The sequence below is a fragment of the Macaca mulatta genome, chromosome 10, assembly GCF_049350105.2.
Source record: "Macaca mulatta isolate MMU2019108-1 chromosome 10, T2T-MMU8v2.0, whole genome shotgun sequence".
Taxonomy (NCBI): domain Eukaryota; kingdom Metazoa; phylum Chordata; class Mammalia; order Primates; family Cercopithecidae; genus Macaca; species Macaca mulatta.
The window spans coordinates 70,600,533-70,627,774 of NC_133415.1; the positions used below are offsets into that span (position 1 = coordinate 70,600,533).

The window sequence follows — 27,242 nt, forward strand, 5'->3', positions numbered from 1 at the left end:
GTCCTCTTCAATGCAGTCTCTAATCAAGTTTCCCTCACCTCCAGCCTTTCCTTCTCTATTTGTCCCCTCAGTCCCATCTCCGTTATTGCTCCCAGAGTTCTTTCTATATAACAACTGTGCAGCTGGCCCAGAGAACATAGCCATAGGTCCCAAACCAGGGGCAGGAGAGAAGACTTCCCCAAAGAAGAAAGGGCAAAAATGAGAACTTGACCTAGAGAGCCACACCAATCCCAAGATCAGAAGGACACTGTTCAACCCGACAGTGACATAAATATATGTAATTAGTTTACTGTATGTCTAAGCTAAATGTTGAATCTTCTTATGTATGCTAAAATAAAACAAACATTGTATCTCTTACTGTTACTTCCATGCTCCCTACCTTTAATTTTTCAGCAGGCAACACACACGCATACACACATGCATACACACACACCCCGCCCCCACACAGACGCACACACACCCTCTGCTGGTGAATTTCCTGTAGCACAGATGGGAGCTACCTAACTTGATGGGAAATGGCATCCCCTGATCTGACCTCAGAATATGCTTTCAGTGTTATTTCTGACTCGTCCTTTAAAAAAAATTGACAAATAATTGTATATGTTCATGGAGTTCAACTAGTTTTTCTTTTCCTTCGTTCATTCTCAATATCTTAACTCTGGCCACTCCAAATCACTCTCTTCCAAAGAGTTATTTTTGCTTTTTCCCCCAATAACTTGCATATGCTCTTGCTGTGTTAAGCTCTGGGCCAATAAAAGTCTTTAAAACCCTGATCAAATGTGAATCTTCGAATCCTCTGGAAGTCCTTCCCCCAGGTAATTTGCCCCTTCCTTGTGCTCTGTTAGCACCATGCAGTTGACATTCCTTCTAATAATGACTGTGACACATCCTAGCCCCTTCTCGTAGGCCAGCACTTCTTAATCTTTTTTTCCGAACTCAGTTATTTGAGAGGAATAAATTACAGGTCTTTGAGCTCCAGTGACACACACAGGGGTTATAGAGGTTTGAAATATCTTCCCAGGCACTGGAAAATTCCATTGCTTCTAAGAATCATAACACCAGATTGTGAGCTATTCAAGGGCAGAAGCCACGTCATATTGAACTTAATAGGCTCCCAATAATTATTGGATGGATGAATTAGGTGCCAAATGGAGTTTCTTTATTGATTTTTTAGCAGAAACTTTAAAAGAAGTTGACTCTTCTTCTAGAAAAATGAAATATAACAGAATATATCCTCATGTTCATAAAAAAACAAACAATATTGGTTGGAAATGTTGGATAATGAGGAGCATCCAAGAACTAGATGATTTTGAGGCAGTTTAAAGGGATCACAGAGGAAAGTCTCCACAAATAGCCTTGTAAAAAGGACAATTAGGATGTGAACATGTTTGCAACACCCATCCTGCGACCTCCTACCTCCAGATCATGAGTAGCTGACAAAGCCCAGCCTACAAATCGCTGATTTAACGCAAAGCAAATGCTTGTCCCTGGAATGAAACAGCTGAAAAGAATTAATTTTCTCTCTGCTTTTAGAGAAAAAATAAGCCAATATATTTTTACCTGCTGAAGTACAATTACATGTGCTTTCCAGGCCTCTACAGAAGTGCTTTATTGAGGCTGCCGTATATAGTATGGTTAATAAATGGATAAACAAAGGCATATCAAATCAAGTCTTCTGGTGAAAAAATGAGTTCTTTGCCATTTTAAGCTTGTAATTAGATACAGGTAATTAGAATATATGCAAATATATAGCATAAACAGCCAATCTTAGTATATGGGTTAATTTCCTATTTTGCACCTTGTACCAAAACATGTGTTGTTGGGAGCCTGGTAAACCCTATGAAGTTCAGGGGTGTCTGCCAGGGAGTGGTCAGTAGGAAGCAGTGAATATGGAGATTAATGAGAAACACATTCCATATATTTAAGAAAAATCTTAAACAATTCAGGGTAGGAGGCATATGGGCTCTTAGAGGTAAAAAAAAAAAAAAAAGGCTGTGTATTTAGCCAGTGGCGTTTGTGCCAAGCTTGTGTTGGAGTTCTTCATCTTAAACAGATCTGAGGCCCACAGTTCATCCAGAGCCTGATTATGTGATGAGCACACATGGGAATTGTTACCTTGCCATTAAGTTAGCCCCACCTTACCCGGAGAATAACTTCAGGTTCTTTCCTATCGACAGATGTGTTCATAATGCTGATAATTAACTTTCGTACATGATGCTGCTTCCATTTGTGCAGCTACCCTTTTATCCAGTTTTGTTTTCATCTTTTACTATGAAATGTTTCATATATTTTTAAAAGAAGGACATAATAAATTTGTAAGTTATAAAGGACAATAATAAAATGAACACCTGTGGACCTGCCACCCAGCCTAAGAAATTGCCCATTACCCATATGTTTGAAGCCCCATGTGGGCCTCTCTGATCTTACTACTGTGCTTTCTCCCCATCCTTTACTTTGTGTTTACCCCCTGCTTTTCCTGAAAGCTTTTTTCACACTTTTGTATATCTCTAAATAATACATTGTTTAGTTTTCCTTGATTTTAAACTTTATATAAATGGTATATCATCATATGATTTATTTTATGAAAATTTTTGCATGTTCTCACATAATTACGTGAAAGGATAAGGAGTTATCATTGTAGACATAGCTCTATCAAATCAAACTGTTTTACTGTGGCCAATTAGAACTTAAATGCAGTGTTTTTCTCCCTCTTTTCAGAATAGGCAAAGTTCTTTATCGAGTGCTTTGTTTTGTTGCTGTTACCAAAGTATGCTGTGGTTTCAAAATAAAAAATGTTAAATTGAATTGGTGCTTCCTGGAACATTAAAAAGATAAAAGGTTATTTTACTGTAAGTTAAAATTCCAAACCGCCTTTTGGTTTTACTGGTATTAAAAATTTGGCGAGCACATATAAACACACATACTTCAAAGGAGCTTCATTCTTAGGGCACCAGCAATATCACTTATTTCCATTACATGGCACACGCCACAGTGAGCACTTATGACTAGGCGTTTCTGCTGGGCTCACATGATCATAAAAATAACCGTCAAAGAGAAGGCAAATTAGCTTTTAGGCTGGGAGTGGGAAAAGAGGTACTTATAGATGTTTGTCTGATGTGAATAACTTTATCTTAAAAATGGTTTTAAAACTTTGTTCTACGTGACAGTCCATTGTCATGGTTGGAAGCTCATTTCTTTAGTGCTTCAGCAATGTTTTGGAATTGTTACATCTTCACTGTAGTGAAGATATCTCTTAAGAGATAAGCCACATTTTAGTTCTTATTTAAGGATGAGGTGGAAAGAAAAACATTAAGTAACTTAGATGCAAGGTGAATAAGGTAGACATGATATTTAAACTTTTCAACGATGAAGAGTAGCATTAATCTGATGAAGTAGTGCTCTGAGATTAATATTTTCAGAATTAGTTTTGGTTTTATAATACAAAGATGTTGATTGCAAGTATCTATAATCTGCCACTTTGTTTATACCAGAACTTTCTTTCCTTTAAATCATGAACGTATCTCTATACATTGTATCACTAATATACTCTGAATAATGGAAATAGATTTTCATCTGTAATTTTCTTTTCCATCATGAGAAGTATAGTTCTAGCGATTATCTTGCCAAGAATTGTTATTTTTTGGCTCAGAAAGTTTTCCATCTGAAATATAGAATACAAACATTTATGAATAGAATTCTAGTCACTATGTAATTCTTATTACACTCAGGAAATTTTATAGTCAGTTTCATCTGCTCCAAGGGTAATAGAGTTTACCATGAAATAAATCCTAAAAAAGTATTTGTTGAATGAATAAAATTGTGTTTTAATAAAACTTGTTTTACTGAATGGTTTTGTGTTCACCAGAGAACTTCCAAGTCCCAACCAAGTGGCCGTCTGTTTCCAGCAGCTTCTAATACAATAAAAGGATAAAACAGGAAGATAATTGAAGTGTCCTCCAGGGCTTGTGTTACTATTTGACCCACATCGTCCTCTTTTCAGTCAGCATCCTTCATTATTTAGTCTCGAACAAATCTGAACAAGCCTTGGAAAGAGGGAATGATTATTTTCTTGGCTTAGTGTAACCAGGATTCTATAGAACTCAATCCCCATTGCTCCCAAGACAGTTAAGTGGTGAAAGTTTTTCAGGGAAGCATGCCAAGTCAAAGTTTCTTCACGGCCATAATGGGACATGCATTATATGAGTCTTAAGGATTCTATGTCAAGACAGTAAAGCGTCTTTGCATTTTTTTTTTTTTCTCCTAAAGATAAACCTCCTACTGGTTATAAAGACCCTAGCAACCAGGGGCAAAAATCTACAGCTATAAGAGGAGGCTGTGTTATTTACAGTGCCTCATTCTTCCCATTTAAAAAATGAATTTCTCTTTATTCAATAAGGAGTAACTTAAATACTGTGCAGAATGGCGTAGGGCATGCCATTTGACCTAAGGCTTAGGAGTGACAGCTTACTTGGCAACTGCCCAGCCCAAGACAGTTCTGATTTTAGAGTTCTGTTTTCCTTGCAAGCCAGTCTGGAATGTGAAGCCAAGCACAGAGGTTTTAAGTAGGTGTGGGAGCCAGTGCAGCTGGGGGTTGTTAACAACAATTGGAGGACAATATATGTATATATATCTTTAAAGAGGAGGAGAGTGGCTGATGACTTCTTTCTGGTCAGAAAAATGAATCCATTTGGATAGAAAAAACTTACTTGCAACCTGGTAAGGAAACTGTTTTGTCTGACTTAATTTAAACAGGGTGATATGTGGATGATTTTGAAAGAGAAGTATCCTAGGGGAAACATCATGAGATAAGTAGCTTATAGCTCTTTTAACCCATAAAGCTGGTGATTTAAATGCCACTAGGAGGCAAAGCCTTGCATTGGGGATTAAGGGCTGCTTTATATAGCAGAGCTCCACCAAGACTGAAGTCGTACCACTGTTGGGCATATACATTTACTTGTTCCAAATTCTTAAATACAACTTTCTGGAAAGCCTAGCTTCTAAAATTAAGTACAAATACATCGTGAAGGTTCTTATAATGCAATTAATCCATCATTGATGAAGTGCACACGTACAGCTCATCTCTCTCTAAGCCATTCTCCAATGTTGAAACAGGATCAATAGTGTGTACCTTTTCTCACATTGCATTTGTATGACATGATATGTTAAGAAGCCGCTCGTTGGAGAATTCTGCCAAATCTGTGTCCATGTTTCACATGTTGAACCTACTCAGGAACTTATTTTAGTGTGTTGTTAATGTTTTCTGATGAGAATCTTTTCATGGTCTGGACATTTCTAGAAGTCCCACAAATCCCTGGGCTTTGGCCTTCTAAAGAACCTAAGCATTTTTCAATCAGTAGTTGAGGTTATAAACAGTTACTAGTCACTACCAAAGGAAAATGGTAATTACTGAAAGGCTAGAAGCTTCTCTAGATGGAAATAAGCTTGAGCTTGACCACACCAAGACTGTTATAGCCAGTGCTTTCACAGGCTCAGATGTGTCACTTCAGGCCACTCATTTACCCTGCATGTTGCCTGAGTTCATGGTCTCCCTCATGTAATAATTATACCTTGAAAAATTCCAGGGCTATGAAGTAGCGTTTCCCAGGTTTGCTGTATTATTAGAATTATCTTTTAATACTCTTACCATAAACTTCAATTTTCAGTATATGGAAGAATTTCAGATTAAGTACTCAAAATCAGGAGATACATTATAGACTCCCAGATATCACTGATGGTAAATGCTACTCTTTTTTTTCCTCGCTCTGTCGCCCAGGCTGGAGTGCAGTGGCATGATCTCGGCTCACTGCAAGCTCCGCCTCCCGGGTTCACGCCCTTCTCCTGCCTCAGCCCCCCCCGAATAGCTGGAACTACAGACGCCTGCCACCATGCCCAGCTAATTTTTTGTATTTTTAGTAGAGATGGGGTTTCACTGTGTTAGCCAGGATGGTCTCGATCTCCTGACCTTATGATCCACCCGCCTCGGCCTCCCAAAGTGCTGGGATTACAGGCATGAGCCACCGTGCCTGGCCAGTAAATGCCACTCTTTTACTGAAATTGTAAATTTTTATGTGTAACCGTATTTGAGCAAACTTTGTACTACTCTTTGCTGAGTTTTAATTATAATTTATATTTAATTTATTTATATATTATATAATATATATAATTTATATGTAAATTAAATATAATTTAATTATGAATTAGGACTTAACTAACAATACATTTTGTGTATTTGTGAGTAAACTTTACTCACAAATGTCTCTATTTATTTTTAAAAAACTTATAATGATTTTGACCTTTTAAAATTTCTGATGGATAAGCAGCTTGAGGAAGTTGTCAGGTACAGTGTGTGTTTTGTTCTATTTGTTTTGATTGCTCTTCGAACATAGCAGGTTTTGCCTTAAGTATATGTGTTCAGTGTAAATTTTAAGTAGGGGCTTCTTCATGCCCCATCCTAAGATTTGCTTATGTTTTAGATAATCATGAGACAAGAAACAAATTGGAAGCTTTAGACTAGTTTCACATCATGATAATATATTCTAATGAAGGACAATTAAAATATAAGGTAAGATCAGAATGTCGTCATCTAAACAGGTAAGAAGTTCTTCATAGATATCGTAGATTAACCAGGTAATCAAGATTTTTAGAGGCATTAAAAAATAGGAAATATATGAAAACAGGATAAATTCAGAAGTTTCAGAAGGTGGTGAAAAATAGATTGCCCTTCACTCAAGTTCTTTACTCAACTAGTTCCCTCTACAGGAGCAACCATTGCTGCCAGTTCCTAAGATACTTTTCCAGAGAGACCCTGTGTACTTACAAGCATGTTCATACATGATCCTCTTTTATTTTATTTCACAAAAATGGCAGCACCATCTCTATACATTATTCTCCACCATACCTTTTTTTTAGCCAAACTATCTTGTAGATTGGTGTTTTTTTCAAACTGTAGCATGTCACATTAATGAGCTCTAAATCAATTTAGTGAGTCAGAAGCAGAATTTTAAAAAAGCAATAAGTAGACTATAAGGAACACAGTGGAAGAGAGCAATACATTGCAAGTAGAAGAGCAGTTATTACTTTGTGAAATTTTAGGTATAAATAGATGTGTGTAGTAAATGACAATGTGTGAGTTTTTTTTTGTTGTTGTTTGTTTTGATTTGGTTTTGGATTTTACTGTGGTTTGTGATCAAAAAGTTTGAAAAACAGTGTAGTTGGTTCCATATCATCCATGTAGAGCTTCCTCATTTGTTTTTAATTGTTACATAGTGTTTCATTGTATACAGTACCATAGTTATACATATGCCCAATAGGCAATTAATTGGTTTCCAGTTTCTTGCTAATTAAAGTTACTTTGATGAAGATTCTTATAAATATGTTATCATATATGTATAAGGGCATATCTGTGGAATAAATATCTAGAAATAGACTGCTAGGTCAAAGGGTGTGTAATTTTGATAAATAAAGTCAATCCTCAGTTATTCCTGGATTCTGTATTTGTTAATTTGCCTACTTGCTAACATTTATTTGTAATACACAAATCAGCATTTCAGCACTCTCATAGTCACTTGTGGACATGCGTGAAGTGGTAAACATTTTGAGTCACCTGATGTCCACATTCCCAGCTGAAGTGAACAAGACAATGTTCTGCCTTCCTGTTTCAGATCTTGTACTACAAATGTGTCCATTTTGTGGTCTATTTTGTGCCATGTTTTCCACATTTTTGCACTTTTAAATGATGATTTTGCCATTTAAAATTGTACCAAGCATAGTGCTGAAGTGCTGTCTGGTGTTTCAAAGTGCGAGAAGGTGGTAGTGTCTCGTGAGGGAAAACGTACATTTTGGATAAGCTTCATTTAGGCAGAAATTATAGTGCTATTAGTGGCGAATTCATTGTTAATGAATCAACAATACGATACACCCAAATAAAAGAAGAGGAAACTCACTGATCTGTATGTGATGCTGCTGCAGAAGGTGCTAAAGTAACATCTATATATGCAGCAATGGAAAAGATGGAAAAGCAGCTAAATTAGTGGATTCATGGAATGATGACCAATAAAAAAAGCATAGAGGATAGCATTGTTGCGTAATTTGAAAGCCAAAGAAATTTATGGGCGTGTTACCCAGCATCAGGAAAACGTTAAACTCTTCTTGGCTAGTGTTTATGCATATAATTATTTGCAAATAAATAAATAAATATTTTTAAAAGATTAAACAGAAACACATATAAAATAAGGTTATTTGTTGATACGCTGTTAAAAATATTTTGACCAGAGATTTGCAGGAACCTAGCCCTGTGTTTTCCCTACCTGTAGTGGCTCACTTTTTTGCTAATTCAGTGTTCATCAACATTATAGAACATAATTACCACAGATTAAGAGAATGTTCTTCCAGACGGCCATGCTCCCACAATTGCTGTATGAATCTGCTCTTTTCTCCACTCCCAGCTAACACAATGTTGTTTCAAACTTTTTGATATCTGAAACCTGGTAGTCTGATAATAGTCTGAAACCTGAATAACGGTATCTTGTGATTTTAATTTGCATTTCTTTTAGTATGAGTAATGTAGACTATCTTTTCATATGTTTTAGAGCCATTCATATTCCCTTTTGTTCATATCCTTTTTGCATTTTCTTTGGATATTTGTCTCATTGATTTGTAGGGGATCTTTATATATTAAGAAAATTAGCCTTTTATGCTATGAATTACAAATATTTCCCCAAATTTGTCATTCATCTCTTGACTTGAATGGCAAAAACAAACACTATAAACAGGCCAGGCAAGGTGGCCCATTCCTGTAATCCCAGCACTTTGAAAAGCTGAGGTGGGCGGATCACCTGAGGTCAAGAGTTCAAAACCAGCCTGGCTGACATGGTGAAACCCCGTCTCTCCTGAAAATACAAAAATTAGCTGGGCATGAGAATCGAGAATCACTTGAACCTGGGAGGTGGAGGCTGTAGTGAGCTCAGATTGTGCCACTGCACTCCAGCCTAGGTGACAGAGTAAAACTCTGTCTTAAAAAAAAAAAAAAGAAAGAAAGCACTATAAATATTTTTTAACTAGTCAAATATATTGATCTTGGCCATCTTTTATGGTCTCCGGGTTTCATTATGGTTTAAAAGCTTTCCTTAAGAGAGATTTAAAATGTTTTAAGAGTTGTGTTTGGTGTTTGTGTTTGATGTTTCGTGTCTTTTGGTGTTTGTAAGGAATTTAGTCTTCTTAATGTGTAACAAGTATAAATCCTTATACTTGCTACACACTTATAAATACTTATACTGAGTAGATTTTAGAGTAATATAACAATGAAATACCACAGGCTTTGTGATTCCAGAGTCCAGCTTGAAATCCAGTCTGTGCGCCTAGTAAAATGACTTAAGCCATACTGCTTCCCTTCTCTGAGCCTCAGGTTCCCCATCTCTGCTTTGCTGAGTTCTGCTATGAAAGAGAATGCCTGGCACATCATAGATTCTCAGTGTTAGCTCCTCCTTGTCCTACTTCCCTGAAGTCTTCCACTAAGAAATAATTTGTTACATTAACTTGCATTATGCATGTACTACAAGTAATGAAATAATTTCTCTTTAAAAGTGTTTTGTAATTTAAATCCTAGACAATTTCTTCTGATATTTTAAAGCTAGCATGAATTAATGACTGATAACTGGTTTGAATTGTCATTATTAAAAATGTGTCAGTACAATGTTTTGCCTTTTACTGGCGGATGGGATAAATGTTTGTGAAAACAGTGAAGAATGAATTTTTAGACATGGAGTTATTTTCTTTAAAAACTCCTAAACACTATATCTAGAAATCTTATTGAAAACTATTTGTATAAAAATAATTATTGAATGAAGGTAATCAGTGTACCCTAATTTATCCTCTTTTATAAGTCTAAATTTTTATGTTTATTCCATTTTTTGAAAGCAGACTACATTTATAGGGAGAATAATACATTTAAAAATCATTAAAATGATCTTTAAAAAATAAAGGGGGTAATGTCTTTATCCTTTGCTCTCATGGTCATATTGGCTAAATTTTTATGATTTTTCTTGGCTAATTCCTGAGGAGTTGCCCCCTTAATATTTGGGGCATGAGGAAAAGGTGCAGTTTTAGAAATGCTTTAACTTTGTATTTGAATAAAATTTATTGTCACTACTCTAGGAAACTTCGGTAAGACTTGAGTGCCTTTCCTCTGTTAGGCAAGTTAGACTATCCCAGACCTTGCTCTGGATGTCAAGATTTTTGAAGTTCAAAGCAGATGTGTGTGGATGAAAAAACATCTGGTGAAGAGAACTTGCTTCGTTGCATGACACTTTTCCTGCACTCTTCAGTGGAGCGTCTGTTGAGCAGGTTGGCAGGTTTGATAACTAATTAATGATGAGGAATGAGCCATGTAGCCGAGGAACTCCATTTTGCCCCTTACTGTCTCTTTCTTCCCCATATGTCTGGCAAAGCCTTCAGAGGCTAGGATCATGGATCACACAGTTGGGTCTCAACTCAAACACTTCTCTCCAGGCTTAACTAGCTTAGAGATATAAACAGATGGATGGCCTGCGGGACAGGGTTTAGTGTTGAGCAATGCCGTTTTATTATCAGGGACTTTTGAAATTTTTACTGGAGTACATTACAACTTTAAAAATGCCTTTGAAAACTCCGAATTTTGATGCTATGTACTTGAATGTGACAGAGCTTTGTGAGCATCCCTGGATGTTTGTAGTTTTCTTTTTGTAACTTTTTATTTAGCTATAAGTTGCAAGAATAGTGCAAGGGACACCAATGATTCCTTTTCCCAGATTCAACCAGTGTTTTCCTTTTCTTCCATTTGTTTTCCCATCCTTGCACACGCCTCCCTCTGCGTGCACACAAGCACGCGCATACACACATACACACAAACAAGTAAGTGCATTTTTTCCCCTGAACTATTTGAGAGTGAATTGGAGACATCGGGCTCCTTTATTCCTAATACTTTTGTGAGTATTTCTTAAGAACAAGGCCATTCTGCTAAATAATCACAGTACAGTTATCAAAGTCATGGCTTTTAGTATTGATATAACACTACCTTCTAACTCACAGTCCCTTTTCCAACTTTATCAATTGTCTCCATAATGTCCCTTACAACATCTCCCCCCACCACCGAGTCCAGGGTACAATCCAGGATGACACATTGTGTTGAGTTGTCATGCCTTCTTTAAACAGGAAGTTTCGCAACTTTGTGTTTTCTGACTTTGGCATTTTTGAAGAATTCAAACCAGTTATTTAGTAGAGTGTTGCTATTTCAAGTCTGTTTGATGTTTCCTCATTCAATTCTGGTTATGCATTTTTGTCAGGAATACCAAATACCACAGAAGTGTTGTGTCTCAAGGTATCTTATCAAAAGGCACATGGTGCTGATTTGTGCCTTAATTGGTGGTGTTAGCTTTGTTCATTGAGTTAAGTTGGAGTCCATCAAGTGTTTCCACAGTGAACTAACAGTTTTTCCTGTTATAAGGTTTTTTGGAGAGATACTTTGAAGCTATTTAAATAGCCCGTTCCTCTTCAGATTTCCACCTGCTAGTTTTAGCAACCATTATTTTCTAACTCTGTTATTTTTTCTATACTTATTAGTTGGCATTCTGCTGAAGGAAGAGCTTTGTCTTCTCCTCCATTTATTTGTTTGGATCAGTATGGGCTCATTGGTTCCTACTGTTTTCAGTGGTTGTAACTCATTACTCTCATTATTTATTTTGACAGGCACAGATTTTTGCCAGTAAGAGCCCTTCGAGTTGACCCCTGGGTCTTTTTGATAAGTCTCCTTTACTCTTTGAGCATTTCCTTACTTTTCTGGTACAACAAGATGTTCCAGATTCACTTTATGTTTTCTCTGCCCCAGCTCTGGAAGGGACATTTTTCCAAAGAATCCTGGTTCTTTTTTTTGTAGAGAATGGTATTTAGAAATTAAGGGCCGGGTGCAGTGGCTCATGCCTGTAATCTCAGCACTTTGGGAGGCCAAGGCAGGTGGATCACCTAAGGTCAGGAGTTCGAGACCAGTCTGGCCAACATGGTGAAACCCCGTCTCTACTAATAATACAAAATTAGCTGGGTGTGGTGGCACATGCCTGTAATCCCACCTACTCAGGAGGCTGAGGCAGGAGAATCACTTGAACCCAGGAGGCAGAGTCTGTAGTGAGCTGGGATTGGACCATTGCACTCCGGCTTCGACAACAAGAGTGAAACTCCATCTCAATAAAAATAGAATTTAAGATGTGTGTGTGTGCGTGCGCGTGTTTTAAAAGAAACCACACTATGGAATATTACATTTACTAAATCACTGTATACCGTATATATGAATGTGTGTGTGCATTTAATGTTACAAGAGTCAAACAGAAGAACATTTATTTTACATGTAATAATCATAAGTTTTGACAGGAAAGAAATACATTTTTCATTTCACAGTAAATGGCATTACACAGTTTTAGTGATAAATCATCTTGACATTTATGAAGGAGCAAATGGAAAGTGGGGAACTGAGTGTGTTAAATATAAAGCTATCTTTAACTGTTCTATTAAAAAGCAAAGATTTATTTTCCATCTGTGATCTGAATGTGCCTATTTGTGTTCTCTTTTACGGTAGTGGAATTTCTGTGGAGCCACACGACGGAGAGCATGTGTGTTGGATATATGTCAGCCCAGGATGGGAAAGCCAAGGTAAGCGGGAAAAAACTGGGTCATAACCTGAAAACCTTGTAGCCATCGCACAAACCTCTAACCAGCTAAGTTGATGTGGATGAATTTTTTCAGCTTTTCTTGGGCAGTAGCTCTGTGATCTTTATAAGAATCTGAATAAGAACAGTTAACAATGCTAACAGCTCCAGAGAAAACTAGCATATCTATTTTGCTTTTGGTGACACAGCAAGGGAGCATTAGGAAAAGCCTGCCCACCTTCCCCCACAGCTCCCAGCTTCTTCCTTTTTGCCCATTGTGAATAAGTAGAAAAGAGGAAACTGGGATTTGGGAAGAGAAAATGGGAGTGAAGCTGATGAGTTGACATAGATGGATGATTGCAGATGGATGATTCTGCAAGGAGTGTTGGAATAAAGGAAACTGAGTCAAACAAGCTTTGACCCATCCTGCATGTTTAATGGCACAGGTGGCTGACATGCTTGGAAGTGTGACCCGTCTGATCTTTCAGTGTGTTCTGTCATGCCCTGACATGGTGTCTCCATGGGCAGAATCAAAGGTCTTTGTCCATGTGCCACATGCCCGTGGCACTCATCCCTCAGTGAGTTACGGTAATCACATAGGCATCCACATCCCTCAGTGAGTTACGGTAATCACATAGGCATCCACGTACCGTCTCTGGAGTTGCTTGGCTTCCCTGGACTCATGATGGTTGAGCCTGGAGTAAGCAACTTGATTTGTGGGTTTTATTTTATATTGGCCTCATGTTCTTCTTGTTCATAAATTTTTTAGAAACAGCTGTGGCCTGTGATGTTTACTTGGCATTAAAGTCCCTCAGTTCTAAAGCTGTGAAGCTGTGCAGCCTTGTTTTTAAAGGAAATGATTTATTTTGCACATTTTGACATATAAAATAGGAAAACTTCTGATATGAACTGTCTGATACAGATTGAATCATAGATAAAGGATAAATATAATAAAGAACACTTTATTGCTTATTTGTCATGTAATACCCATCCCGACTGTCCTTTGTATATTATCCAGCCAGACTGTAGTTCCACAGAAGTTTTGTGAGTAGTATAAAGAACATTTATTCAGACAAGGATTGGCTTATATTGTGAAAATATTACTGAGATCCACCCTCCCCCTTTGCTTCACCTTCACCTGGTACAATATTCATATTGTGTTAGTAGACCTATTTCCTAAGAGAGTACGTAAAAGATTGCTTTGTTTCATAATTTATATGGAATGGAAATACAATTACCTATTTTAAAGGTGATTTAAGGGTTTAGAACAGCACTGTCTAATAGAATTTTGTGTGATGTAAACATTTTATATCTCTGTTTTCCAACAGGGAAGCTACTAGCCACATGTGGTTATTGAGCACTTAAATGTGGCTAGTTTGATTGAGGACCTGAATTTTTTTTTTTTTAATTAATTTATTATTATTATACTTTAAGTTGTAGGGTACATGTGCATAACGTGCAGGTTTGTTACATATGTATACTTGTGCCATGTTGGTGTGCTGCACCCATCAACTCGTCATTTACATCAGGTATAACTCCCAATGCAATCCCTCCCCCCTCCCCCCTCCCCATGATAGGCCCCGGTGTGTGATGTTCCCCTTCCTGAGTCCAAGTGCTCTCATTGTTCAGTTCCCACCTATGAGTGAGAACATGCGGTGTTTGGTTTTCTGTTCTTGTGATAGTTTGCTAAGAATGATGGTTTCCAGCTGCATCCATGTCCCTACAAAGGACACAAACTCATCCTTTTTGATGGCTGCATAGTATTCCATGGTGTATATGTGCCACATTTTCTTAATCCAATCTGTCACTGATGGACATTTGGGTTGATTCCAAGTCTTTGCTATTGTGAATAGTGCTGCAATAAACATACGTGTGCATGTGGAGGACCTGAATTTTAAATTTTACTTAATTTAAATTTAAATAGCCACATGTGACTCATGGCTACCATATTGAACAGCATAGGTTTAATGAATAAGTATGAAAATGGTTATTCATATTTTCAGATTCATTTCTTCTCAGTGACAAAACAGTTCCCATACATAAAACAAGCCTGATAAACCCCAAGAATCCTTGCATAAGAGTAGCTTGCAGCCATTTCAGTTTCTCTGACGCCTTACATATTGATTCAGAACTAAGATTGCTTTTTAACAAAAGAGCATGTTTGAAGTGGACTTCAGCACTGAAGCCAGTCTGGTCAGGTATGATTATGTTATAAGTCCCTTGTATGGACATTTTTTGTTATCCTTGCTGGTGGCCCATGAAAGACACCTTACTATTTAATGTGAAATATAGGTAGTAAAGAGTGGAGAGTCCTGCTATGAGCCCAAAGATATTTGGCCTCCAGTTATATTGCTTGACATCTGGTAGACATGGTTTTCTTATTGTTGGTAAATTCTCCAGCTGGTAGTCAATTGGGCCAGCAGATACAACTGGCCCTCTTGCCTCTCTTGTAAATTATGTTTTTGACCTTCCTTGAAGAGAGTTAATCCCTCTTCCTTCCTTTCCCCTTTGAGCCTGTGACTACAAATACTTTCAAGAAAAAAAAAAAGAAAGAAAGAAAAAAAGAAAACCTGAAAACAAAAACACGAATGATTTGGCTGCCAAATTCTATTGATCAAAAAGAAAAATTACCTCTTTTGTTATAAATGCTAGAATTTTTTTTGTATTGCAAGTAAGACAAAGTTGTAGATGAGAGGCTGAGCTCAAAAGTGAAAAGGGGCTGTAACAATGTTTGTATTCTGTTTAAGCTTTGGACCTTCTTCTCCCTCTGGTTTCCTCACTTCTATAAAAGAATAGTTGAGCTAACTAGTGGCATACCCATTCAGCATTGTGACTGGTTTCCGAAGCATGTTCCTTCATAATGTTGAGAGCTATGGTAGCACAATGAGTAAGAAGGCATCTTAAAATATTTAAAATTTAAAAACTATTTTAAAAAGTTAAAACACTTGTGCCTTGCTTTTCAAAAATTGTCTTCCTTCTGCTTGTTACCAAACTCAGAAACTGAAGCCACCTGGCCATTTGAACGTGTATGAGCTAGCTGTGTTTAATCCAAGTTAAAGCCTTGAATTAAAGCTTAGCTAAAAATCATATTGCTTAGAAAAGGCTGGATAATAATCAATATCATTGTAACCAGAATGCATATATAATATGAATAGAGCTAGGTTCTTTTACAAGTCTCCTTTTTAAAAGAATGTTATTGCAATTAAATCATTTAATTTAATTTCTAAACTGCTTTGATAGCATAAGGTGAAGATTTCTTTCTAAGGAGTCAAAATTAGGGCATCGGTACCAGTTGAATTTTAAAAACAGATTGCCCATATCCTACCCAGATAGCAGACAGTTAATGAAGAGTTTTTAATAAACACCCAGTGTGCATGGACTACTGTAATAGAAACAGATGTTAAAACTGGCATGGAACTTACTCAACTATCATACGTGAAATTAGGTTTCTTTTATTATGTGGAGGTCACTTTTTATAACTACAGTGAAAATACTGTTATAAAAATTTCCTTGAGGAGGAGCAGACTATTTTACAGTCTTTAAGTGTCTCTCCACAGACTTCTTATTAGTTGTAGGGAAAAATAATAACTATATAATGGAGAAACCAGGCAACACCTTGACCATGTGATCAAAATTAATACCACCAATGAGGGGCAGATGGACAATACGTGCCTCTGGCTATGATAACTTGAGGATACAGTATCACTTGTCTAGTATTCCATCTGGAAATATATAACCTGAACCTAACTGTGAAGAAACATCAGACAAATTTAAAATGAGGAACATTCTGTGAAGAAAGAAAAAAAAGAACCATGTTCTTCAATAATATCAATGTCATAAAAGACAGAGGCTGCAGAAGTATTCCAGAGGAAACAATACTAAAGAGATGTGACAGCTAAATGCAGTAACTGGTCCTAGACTAGATCCTATATCGGAAAAATGCTATAAATGCATTATTAGGTCAATTTACAAAATTGGAATATGGATAGTAAAAAGTGTCATATCATTGTTAAACTTGCTGAGATTGGTTACTATACTGTGGTGTATAATATTTTTATTCTTAGGTAATATATACTAATGCATCTAGGGGTACAGGGCCATAATATAGGCAATATTTTCTCAGTGGTTCAGAAAAATATATTAAGTGGATGAATGGATGGATAGAGCAATAGCAAATTGCAAAGCAAATGGAGCAAAATGGAGCAAAAGTAGTTGAACCTTGGTAAAGGATGTATAGATCTTCCCAGAAGTATTCTGTAATTCTTAAATTATTTTCAAATTTAAAAAATTTAAAAATGTCACTCTTGGGTCTTGTGGCACATTTGATTAGTTCTTTGGGCCTTGTACTTGAAATGATGCAGTTCAAAAAATATCACCCTTGGTTTATAACTAAGTCTGCATTGGATGAATGATTACATTCCCCCAAACTATTGCCTTTTTCTCGTTTTGAATTCCTGACTAGAATGACCAAAATTCAGATAATAACACATCCCATTACAAATATTTTGCAAAATATTTCTATAATAGTTCCTTGTTTTCCAGTGGGATCTAAGAGAGATTAAGCTTTTTCATGATCAAGGTACTGTCCTCTTAGGATGTTTTTTGTTGTATTACTCAGCTTTTCTAAAAAAAAAAAATTTACTCAACAAATTTTGTTGTTGTTGTTGTTGTTGTTGTTGTTTTGAGACGGAGTATCGCTCTGTCGCCCAACAAATACTTATTTGTGATGCTTCTCTGCCTTGTGTGACAAACCCTGTGTCATACTCTGACACATGCCACTGAAACAGGGCAGATGTTGCCCAAACCATATTTCCCTAACCTAGGGAAAGCACAGGGCACTGGGTGGTAACTCAGTGATATTTGCATTTTGTTTTTAACATTTTCTATTTTAATGCCATGAAGTCTTCCAAACCTCATGAGGTCGTGCCAGGATTTCTATTATTGGCACATCTGACTAGTTCTTTGGGCCATGCAGTTAAAATAAATAAGTATTGGGATGGGTACAGTGCCAGGAAGTTGGAGCCTGGGTTGCCCTCCCACTCCATGCACACTGTGAGCTGTGGTTTGATCACTCTGCCTCTGGATCCCAGAGGACTCATCTGTCATATGAGCATAAGAAATCCTTAGTTCGCCTTAAGCCCTTCCTGTGATACGATATGATAAGAATGAGGAAGCAAAACCTTATCTATCTCAATACAGATGACTAGACCCCATTAAGTCCTTGATGTTGCTTCCAATCTGCAGAATTCCAAATCCAACATTCCAGATTACATAAACAAGTATTTGCTATTCAATTTTCAGTAGGAGTTTTGCAATACCAATGTAGTATCTACTGTGTTCTAACATGTTTTATCTTCATGAAGATGGTTTACAGGACTTTTTAAAAAAACTCAGTGAATGTATATTTACAAAGGATATCAGAGATGAGATTTCTAAGTGCTTTTTGCTAGGCTTAAAACTTACCTCTCACATAAAGCCTTAGGAGGAAGACTTAAATATAAAACATGACGTACACAAGAGGAGGTTATCAAAAGAAGTGAAAAGAAACTCCACTTCTAATTAGAATGAAGAAAGTTACAAGAGACTGTTGCTTCTACTCCCAACTATGTGAATGAGCTGCATAATCTATAGAATCATAAATTTTTAAAAAGTATCCAGAGAGCTTAATATGTAGAGAAAAACTTAAGTAAACTAAATTCCAGAAAGAGACAAGCCCTTGCTAGGAGACCAAAAGCCTCCGATTTCTTTATTCCCTGGCAGAGCAGCAGGAGGAGGAGTCAAACTCAACACAGAGGTATATAAAGATAAATCAGCCAAATTTTTAATGAACTCTTTATGGCCATGTGTGAGCTGATGTGACAGATTAAAATCCTGAGACACTCCATTCACAGAGAGCTTATACCCACCACCAGTTTTTCTCTATGAGGCCTTCATCAAGTGGCAACACACCAAAAGCTTGGAGCAGAGCAAAGAATTGTGAGTGTTTCATTAAGGTGCATAAGGTTTTCACCAAATACATGGCAGTGGCCGAAGAAAGACTAGAAGCATAGCAAGAGAGCTGCAAGACAACTCATAAGCAATAGTGGTCCTTTATCAACTGCAACACAGTTGCAACAGAAGGCTGAGTTAAAGCAAAAGAGAGTTTTAAAAACCTCTCCTGCTCCCAACATGTACAGGGCCTTCATCAAGGGCAAGGCAATGTTGTACCAAAGCCTAGTGCCAGGGTAAGAGAGTGAAGAAATACTCCATGGCACAGAAATCTGGAGGAGCTTACAAAGAGCAAAACGAACACCTTAGCATCATGGAAAGCTGATGGCTTGCCTATAAACAAAGAGAAGTCTCCCATGGTTAGAATGCTGGTGCCTGGACTATAAGAATGGAGAATTCTCTAGAGTCTCACCTGGACTCAGATCCCAAACCTTGCTTGAGGGAAATTCCTGATCCAGGATACAAAATCAACATGTAAAAATTAGTAACATTTTTATATATCAATAATGAACTGCCTGGAGAAAGAAATCAAGAAGGCAATCCCATTTACAATAACTAAAAAGAAATACCTAGTAATAAATTTAACCAAGGAGATGAAAGACCTCTACTAGGAAAACTACAAAATATTGATGAAAGAAATTGAAGAGGACACAGACAAATGGAAAGACATCCCATGCTCATGGATCAGAAGAATTAATATCTTTAAAACAACCCTATTGACCAAATACCAATGGTATTTTCCACAGTAATAGAAAAGACAATCTTAAAATTTATATGGAACCCCAGAAGAGCCCAAATAGCCAAAGCAATCCTTGGCAAAAAGAACAAAGTTGAATACTTCACACTACTTTACTTCAGAATACCTTACAAGCCTATAGTAACCAAAACGTTATGATAAAAACAGGCATATAGACCAATAGAATAGAATAGAGAATCCAGAAATCCATACCTTTATAGCCAACTGATTTTTCACAAAGGCTCTAAGAACATACATTGGGGAAGGGACCCCCTCTTCAATAAGTGGTGCTGGGAAAATTAGATATTCATAAGCAGAATAATGAAACTGGATACCTGTCTCTCTTCGTATCTAAAAATCCATTCAAGATTGATTAAAATCTTAAATGTAAGGCCCCAAACTATAAAACTACTAGAAGAAAACATAGGGAAAATACTTCACGACATTGGTTTAGGCAAAGATTTTTATGGCCAAGACCTCAAAAGCACAGACAACAAAACCTGAGACAAATAGGACTCTTATTAACTAAAAAGCTTCTTCACAGGAAAGGAAACAATTGACAGAATGAACAGACAACCAGTTGAATGGGAGAAAATATTTGCAAACTTTTCATTTGACAGAGGACTAATAATCAGAATATACAAGGAACTCAAACAACTCAATGTTTAAAAAAACAAAACAATCCCATTAAAAAGTAGGCAAAAAATGTGAGTAGGTATCTCTCAGAAGAAGACATACAAATGGCCAACAGACATGTGACAAAATGCTCAACATCACTAATCATCAGGGAAATGCAAATCATAAACACAGTCAGATATTATCTTACCCCACTTGGAATAGCAGTTATTAAAAAGACAAAATATAACAGGTCCTGGTGAGGATGCAGAAAAAAGGAAACTCATACACTGTTGGTAGAAATGTAAATTCATACAGCCACTATGGGAAACAGTATGGAGATTTCTCAAAAAAACGAAAATAGTATTACCTTGCAATCCAACCTTTCTACTACTGGGTGTTTATTCAAAGAAAAGGATGTCAGTACATCAAAGGGATACCTGCGCTGTACTTGCATGTTTATTGCAGCACTACTCACTTACTTTAAACTTTGCTATTGTGTGCAGCACAATAGCAAAGATATAGAATCAACCTAAGAGTATATCAACAGATGAACGGATCAAGAAAATGTAGTATATATACACAATGGAACATTATTTGGGCATATTAAAGAATGAAATCATGTCATTTGCAACATGGATGGAAGTGGAGGTCGTTATGTTAAGTGAAGTAAGGCAGGCACAGAAAGACATTTAGCATGTTCTCACTTAACATGTGAGAGCTAAAAAATGCTGATCTCATGGAGATAGAGAATACAATGATAAATAACAGAAATTTGCAAGGGTGTGTGAGTGGGAGGAGGGAATGAAGAGAGATTGGTCAATGGGTACAGTTATACAGTTAGATAAAAAGTATGAGTTCTAATTTTTGATAGAGTAAGTTGACTGTAGTTAACAACAATGTATTATATATTTCCAGTAGCTAGAAGATGGAGCTTGAAATTTTCCCAATATATAGAAATGATAAATACTCAGGGTGATGGATACCCCAAATACCCTGACTTGATCATAACATATTGTGTGCGTGAAAAAAAATCACATGTGTCCCATACATATCTCAAATATTATGTGTCAATAAAATAAAATGATTAGTATGTCAGTTGAAAAAATTAAAAACATAAAATAATTGACATTGGGTATATTCACATCATTTAAAAGATAATTTCAAACCCAGGAAGGATGAAAAATAATAGAAAAAGTTCAATGAGATAAAAATTAGAAATAAAATAATTTTCAAAAAGGAAAACTGATATGGCTATATTAGTGTCAGCATAGGAGATATGAGATAAAACAGGACATTTCATATTGAAAATGTGGTCAATTCAATTAAAAAGGTATAAAACTTCTAAATGTATATGTGCCTAGTAAAAGAAGCAAAAATTGAGAGTAATAAAAGTACTAGACAAATCTACAATCATAGTTGGAAACTTTAACATCCTTCTTTCTCTCAGTATGAAATAAGGCATACAATAGTAAATGACTTGAATAAAAATTAGTAAGGATATGAATAATAGACCCAACTTGACCAAAGTCTTATTTATAGAACATTACATTCAACAAGTTATTATTTTCAAGTTCATAAGGAATATTTACCAAGAGAAACTGGCAGTTATTTTCAGCTGAATGGTAATGAAAACAATAGATCAGAATTTATAGGATGCAATTAAAACATTAAAAGGAAAAGTATGTCCTTAAATACTTATGGTAGAAAAGAAAGTTTAAAGTAAGTGAGTTAAGCTATAATCTTAAGAAGCTTTAAGAAGAATAGATGGAAAATAATCAAAATAAGAATGCAAGCAATAACATAGAAAAGAAATTTTAAAATGAAGAAAAACAAAGCTAGGCAGTTCTTTGAAAAAAAATTAGTGCAATTGATAAAGCTTTAGAAATAATGATTAGGAAAGAAAGAAAGAAACCCTCAAATATACCAACAGCAAGAATGAAAAGGAAATAGTAATGCAGGATCACTGATTCTGTAGGCATTAAATGGCTAACTTCATTTCAACAGAGGCACCAACTTGGATGAAATGTATTAATTTATTGAAAACAACCAACTTAACAAACTAAACACACACAAAAACCCAAAATTTAAATAACCATTTACATATTTAAGAAATTGAATTTCTATAAGCAGAACATTCTCATAAAGTAAACTTTATGCCCAGATGGTATCACTGGTATCTTATATCAGACATTTTAGGAAGAAATAACATTAATCTTATGCCATTTCTTTCAGAAAAATAAAGCAGAGTTGTTTTCCAACCCATTTTGTGAGACAAGGGTAACCTCAGTATTTGACAAAGATGTTACAAGGAAGGAAAACTACAGACCAATAGCTGTCATGAATATATATGCAGAGATGCTTATTAAGTTATTATTTTGGGATGAAAAATCCAGCAGCATTATTGCCTGTGGACACCAAATAAGGTTTTTCCAAGGAATGCACAGTTGACTTAACATTTCAAAAGTCAGTCATTGCCAACAAATAATACTGGAACATAAGGATATCCACATGTAAAAGAATGAAGTTGGGCCCTTTATCCCATATATAAAAACTAACTCAAAATGTATCAGGAACCAAAATGTTAAGCGCTAAAACTATACCTTTCTTAGGAGGACTTAGGAGTAAATCTTTCTGTCTTTGGATCATGCAGTTATTTCTTAGATATGATCCCAAAAGCACAAGCAACAAAAGAAAAAATAAATAGGACATCATAAAAATTTAAAACTTTTACACTTCAAAGGATACCATCAAGAAAGTAAAAAAAAAAAGCCTACAAAATAGGAAAAAATATTTGCAAATCATATAATTGGTGAAGAGCTTGTACCAGAACATATATAGAACTCTTACAACTGAACAATAAGAAGACTTAAAATGGGCATGAGATCTGAGTAGACATTTTTCTAAAGAACATATACAAATAGCCAGTAAGCACAGGAAAAGATGCTCAACATCAGTAGTCATTAGCGAAATGCAGATCACAACCACAAGTAGATACCACTTCACATCCAATAAGACGGCTATGATAAAAATTGTGAATAATAACAAGTATTGGTGAGGATGTGGAGAAATTGGAACCCTCATATATCGCTGATAGGAATGTAAAAATGGTGCTGCTACTTTGGATAGTGGTTTGGCAGTTCCTCAAAAAGTTAAATGTAGAGTTACCATGTGACCCAGCACTTCTGTTCCTAGGTATATACCCGAGGAAATGAAAAGATATGTCCACATAAAAACTTGTGCATAGATACTTACAGCAGCATTATTCATAATAGCAAAAAAAAAGAAGAAACAATCCAAATGCCCATCAACTGATGAATGGATCAACAAAATGTGAAATGCTCACACAATGGAATATTTTCAGCTATAAAAAGGAATGAAGTGCCGATACATAGTGTAGTTTGGATGAACCTTGAAAACATTATTCTAGGTAAAAGAAGCCAGACACTAAAGGCCACATAGTGTATGATTTTTGTTTATATGAAATGTCCAGAATAGGAAAATCCAGAGATAAGGTAGATTAGTGGTAGGGGTAAGGGAATGGGGAGTGAGTGCTAATGGGCACAGGGTTTCTTTTAGAGGTGATGAAAATGTTGTGGAATTAGAACATTGCACATTTTGCAAATATATTAAAAACTACTGAATTGAACAGTTATTTAAATGGATGAATTTTATGATATATGAATTATATCTCAGTAAAGCTGTTAAAAATGTTAATTGATATAATTGACTGTGTTACCAAAATAAAGGAGAAAACCCATATGTTCCTCTTGGTTCCATATGATCATCTCAACTTGCGTGAATGATAAAAATCTCAAAATATGAGATATCCAAGGAAAATTCCTCAGTGTGATTAAGGGCATCATCTATCAAAAACCTACAGCTAAAATCATACTAATTGGTGAAACACTGAACACTTTCTTTCTAACACGGACAGCAGGCAAAGAGGCCATCCACTCATCACTTCTATTCAGTATTTTATTGGATGCTCCACTAGTACAATAAAGCAAATAAAAGATAAAACTTGGAAAAGAAATAGTAAAAACCGTAGTTATTCTCAGAGGACATGAAATGAATCTAACGAATGATGTGCAAGACCTGTTCCCTGAAAAGTATAAACCCTTGCTGAGAGAAATAGAAGACAACCTAAATAGAGAAACATGCCATATTCATAGATTGGAAAACACAGTAAGATAGTCATTCTTTCCACATTCAGCTATAGATCCAAAGCAATCTCAATAAAAATTCCAGCAGACATTTTTTAATAAGAAATTGACAAGTTGATTTTATAATTTGTATGGGAATTTAAAGGACCTAGAACCGCAAAATCAACTTTAAAAAACATCAGAGTTAGAGGACTTACAGTACCAGACTTTAAGACTTACTGTTAAACTACTGTAGTGTAATCAAGGCAGTGTTCCTCCACAGAAGAGGCAACCCTAAAAATCAATGTATCAGCTTTGAAATCAGCAGGAATACCATCCAACTCTTCTGCAGTTTCACAGCATTCTGAGGGAAGGGAATTACCAGATTTGTTGATGCAGCAGGGTGCACCAAACACTGCAGAAATTATTAAATATTGTCTCAGAATTATAGACGGAAATGTTTGTCTCAGGAAGAAACCAGCTGGGCATGGTGGCTCATGCCTGTAATGTCAGGACTTTGGGAGACTGAGGCAGGCGGATCATGAAGTCAGGAGATCGAGACCATCCTGGCTAACATGGTGGAATCCTGTCTCTACTAAAAATACAAAAAACAACCCCCCCCCCCAACACACAAAATTAGCTGGGCATGGTGGCACGCACCTGTAGTCCCAGCTACTTGGGAGGCTGAGGCAGGAGAAGTGCTTGAACCTGGGAGGTGGAGGTTGCAGTGAGCCGAGATCACGCCACTGCACTCCAGCCTGGGCAACACAGGGAGACTCCATCTCATAAATAAATAAATAAATAAATAAGTAAATGAAACCACATTTTATTCAATGTGGAGGGCCAGAATAATCACCGGCAGTGTGGATGCTGTTTGTCATCAGATGAAAGAATTGTCTTTACAATAAAGATTTCCAAAATGGGAAATTATACATTCAACAACCTTAATAAGACATTCTTTCAAAAAAATGAAAGAGGAAATTTAGATGGACACTTGTATCTCCTGATGTATGTATTTTGGTCAGCTTCTTCACAAGCTTACCTAACTGCTTACATACCTTAAACTTTGATTAAGTATACATTTTAAAATGTTATCCTATTAATTTACTCTTGGCCTTCAAGTATTACCAGTGTTAAACTACTAAAAGCACACAATATCTAGTAAACTGCCATAGGTTTCTCATAATTTCACTTTTCTTTCCATCTGTTTAGGGATATAAAGAATTTTTCAGGCAAAGTTGCTGCTTTAGGGAAGTGATTTTTCTGAAATTGGATGAGGATTAGTGAAATAATAACACCCTTATTTGTTTTTAATTCTCAAATGTTTTATTCACAAGGTTATTGGGGCACAACTGACTTAATAAGTGTATCCTGCTCTTAAAGATAAAAATATAACCAAGGTAAAACAGGTGACTTTGTGGTATTAAGACTAGGGCAGTAACACAAAAGATTATTTGTGCTAAAAAGATTTTATTGTGTGTAACAAAAGATTATTTCTGAACAGAGATTCAGAAAAGAAATGTAAATGAGAGATAAATTAAGAAATCAAATTTGATGTAGGAATAGATGTTTGAACTGGAAATTACAATTTATTTGAGATATTTTTTCTTTCATTATTTTATCATTTCAAATGTAAATTATGTATGTATGAATCTTGATGACTATTAACTTTTCTCAGCTTCAATGTCTGAAAACCTCATAAAATCATCCTGTTTACCTAAATAATGCAATTTATTTATTTATTTATTTATTTACTTACTTTAGAGACAGGATCTTACTCTGTCACCCACTCAGAGTGCAGTGGCACAATCATAGCTCACTGTAACTTCAAACTCCTGGGCTCAAACGATCCTCCTGCCTCAGCTCCCCAAGTAGCTAAGACTATAGGTGCACCACCAGGCCTGGATAATTTTTAAATGTTTTGTGGAGATGAGGTCTTGCTGTGTTGCCCAGGCTGGCATCGTCTCAAACTCTTGGCCTCAAGTGATACTCCCACCTCGGCCTCCCAAAGCACTGGGATTACACGTATGAGCCACTGGACACCTGGCCTATTTATAAAACTTTAATAAGATCTTCTTGGGACAAGGGTAAACCCTCACAAAGCTAAATAATTTTCTTCCATAACTTTAACTTTGTTCACAAAGTTATGTTGAGTGAACAAAGCCAGACATAAAAGAATACTAAGTGAATTATTCTATTTATATGAAGTTTAATAACTGGCCCAACTAAGGTATGGTGATAGAAATCAGAAAGTGATTGCTTCAAGAAAAGGGCACAAGGGAATTTGGGGGCAGTAATAGAAATGTTCTGTGTGGAAAATGTTCTCTTTAGGATTTGGTTTCATGGGGGTACAAATCATTAAAAATCATCAAACCCTTTGCTTAACATCTGTGCACTTTATTGTATGTAAAATCATACCTCTATTTTTTGAAAGTCTTAAAAAAGGTATTAGCAAGACTATCTTGGTTTGTTTTTTACGAGACAGGATCTTTCTCTGTCATCCAGGCTGGAGTGCAGGGACCCGATTATGATTCACTGTAACCTCAAATTCCTGGGTTCAAGAGATCCTCCAGCCTCAGCCTCCCTAGTAGCTAGGACTACAGGGGCACACCACCTCACCTGGCTAATTTTTATTTTATTTCTTGTCAAGACAGGGTCTTACTATGTTCCCCAGGTAAGACTGTCTTTAAAGAGGCATATAATGTTCGACAGAATGTGCCTTAGAATTAGTCAGACTTGGATTTCAATCCTGGAGTCCCTGCTTTACAACCCGGGACAAGTTACAACTTTGATCCTTAGTTTCCTCATCGTTAAAGTGGGAATACTATTGATGCTTTGATAGAATTCTGAAAATTAGTTGAATGATAAAAGTGAAGTGTGTGTAATAGATGCTACATTTGTTATGATGGGTGGTGGTGGCAGCAGTAGTTGTGGTAGAGGAAGAGGTGATGGTGGAAGTTGTAGGAAATCTCTCAGGACCGTCACACCACAGGTCCCATTTACACTGCAGTTATGCTTGCAAAGGTGCCATTTGTATTGACTATGACAAGAGTGATGCCACCTGAATTTTCACCCTGCTCCTTTGGT

The 27,242-nt window shown here is 36.3% G+C and overlaps 1 protein-coding gene across 12 annotated transcripts in view; it reads left to right on the forward strand.

Annotated features, from left to right (window-relative positions):
- Window positions 1-27,242, forward strand: part of TASP1 (taspase 1) — a 400,343-nt gene that overhangs the window by 217,130 nt on the left and 155,971 nt on the right. For all 12 annotated transcript variants that reach the window (XR_001447603.3, XM_077951190.1, XM_077951189.1 and 9 more), the window contains one exon: window positions 12,602-12,675. Coding sequence is in view for 11 of the 12 variants with exons in the window: in XM_077951190.1 (XP_077807316.1) it covers window positions 12,602-12,675 (74 nt within the window). In the remaining variant the exon portion in view is untranslated. The remainder of the gene's footprint in view (window positions 1-12,601; window positions 12,676-27,242) is intronic.